Source organism: Ailuropoda melanoleuca, chromosome 8, assembly GCF_002007445.2.
Source record: "Ailuropoda melanoleuca isolate Jingjing chromosome 8, ASM200744v2, whole genome shotgun sequence".
Classification (NCBI taxonomy): domain Eukaryota; kingdom Metazoa; phylum Chordata; class Mammalia; order Carnivora; family Ursidae; genus Ailuropoda; species Ailuropoda melanoleuca.
Genome location: NC_048225.1, coordinates 13,832,362 through 13,833,198, shown reverse-complemented (window position 1 = coordinate 13,833,198; position 837 = coordinate 13,832,362). Strand labels below are relative to the sequence as shown.

The following is an 837-nucleotide window of genomic DNA, read 5'->3' as shown; positions in this document are numbered from 1 at the left end:
TCAGAAAGCGTCAGGAAGCATCGGCCCCAGGTGACTGAGCCAGCCGGGAGTCACAGGGCCTCCTTGGCCCGAGCGTGGCGGGCTCTTGGCACACGTATGACACATGTCTGTGTGCGACCACAGGCTCCGAGCCGGCGGGTGGCAGGGACCCCTCGCTTTTTGGACGGCGAACCCCGGGCCAGGGCCGGATGGTCCGGACCCCCGGCCCTGTCCCTGGGCTCCCGGGGCTGGGGGCCGGCTGCGCTCCGGACTGGCGCTGGCGCTCACCACCCGGGGTGCCGCGGGGGGGGCGGGGAGAGAGGCCGCCTAGCCCAGCCCCGCGGATGACAGGAGCCAGGGAGCCGAGGAGGGAGGAGCCGCCGCCGCCGAGCGCTGGGCTGAGGAGCAGAAAGAGCGGGGCGCGGAGTGCGGGCGGCTGGGAGCGCGCTGAGCGGGGGAGAGGCGCTGCCGCACGGCCGGCCACAGGACCACCTCCCCGGAGAATAGGGCCTCTTTATGGCATGTGGCTGGTAACTTTCCTCCTGCTCCTGGACTCTTTACACAAAGGTGAGCCCCGCGCGGGCGGCGGAGGCGGCGGGGCCGGGGCGCGCGCGGGTGGCGGCGAGGCGGGGTGCCCGGCGGGCTCCGGGTGCCCGGGGGACCGACCTCGGTGCCTGGCCCCGGGTGGGGCGCAGCGGGGGCGGGGCAGGCACTCGGAGAGAGGTCAGGTGAGAGTGTGCCCTGGACCGCTCGGCCGGTCACCCGCGCCGCCGTGTTGGGGCGCGCCCGCAGAGGTGGTGGTGGACGAACCCCTCGTCTCCCCGCCCCGGCCGCAGCTCTGCCCCGGACCCCTCCCCC

The 837-nt window shown here is 75.3% G+C and overlaps 1 protein-coding gene across 1 annotated transcript in view; it reads left to right on the top strand.

The window, feature by feature from the left end:
* The first annotated feature begins 356 nt into the window (after nucleotides 1–356).
* DSCAML1 (DS cell adhesion molecule like 1) overlaps nucleotides 357–837 on the top strand; it is a 376,149-nt gene continuing 375,668 nt past the window's right edge. The window contains exon 1 of the mRNA XM_034665856.1: nucleotides 357–546. Within this exon, the coding sequence (XP_034521747.1) occupies nucleotides 501–546 (46 nt within the window). The 5' untranslated portion in view covers nucleotides 357–500. The remainder of the gene's footprint in view (nucleotides 547–837) is intronic.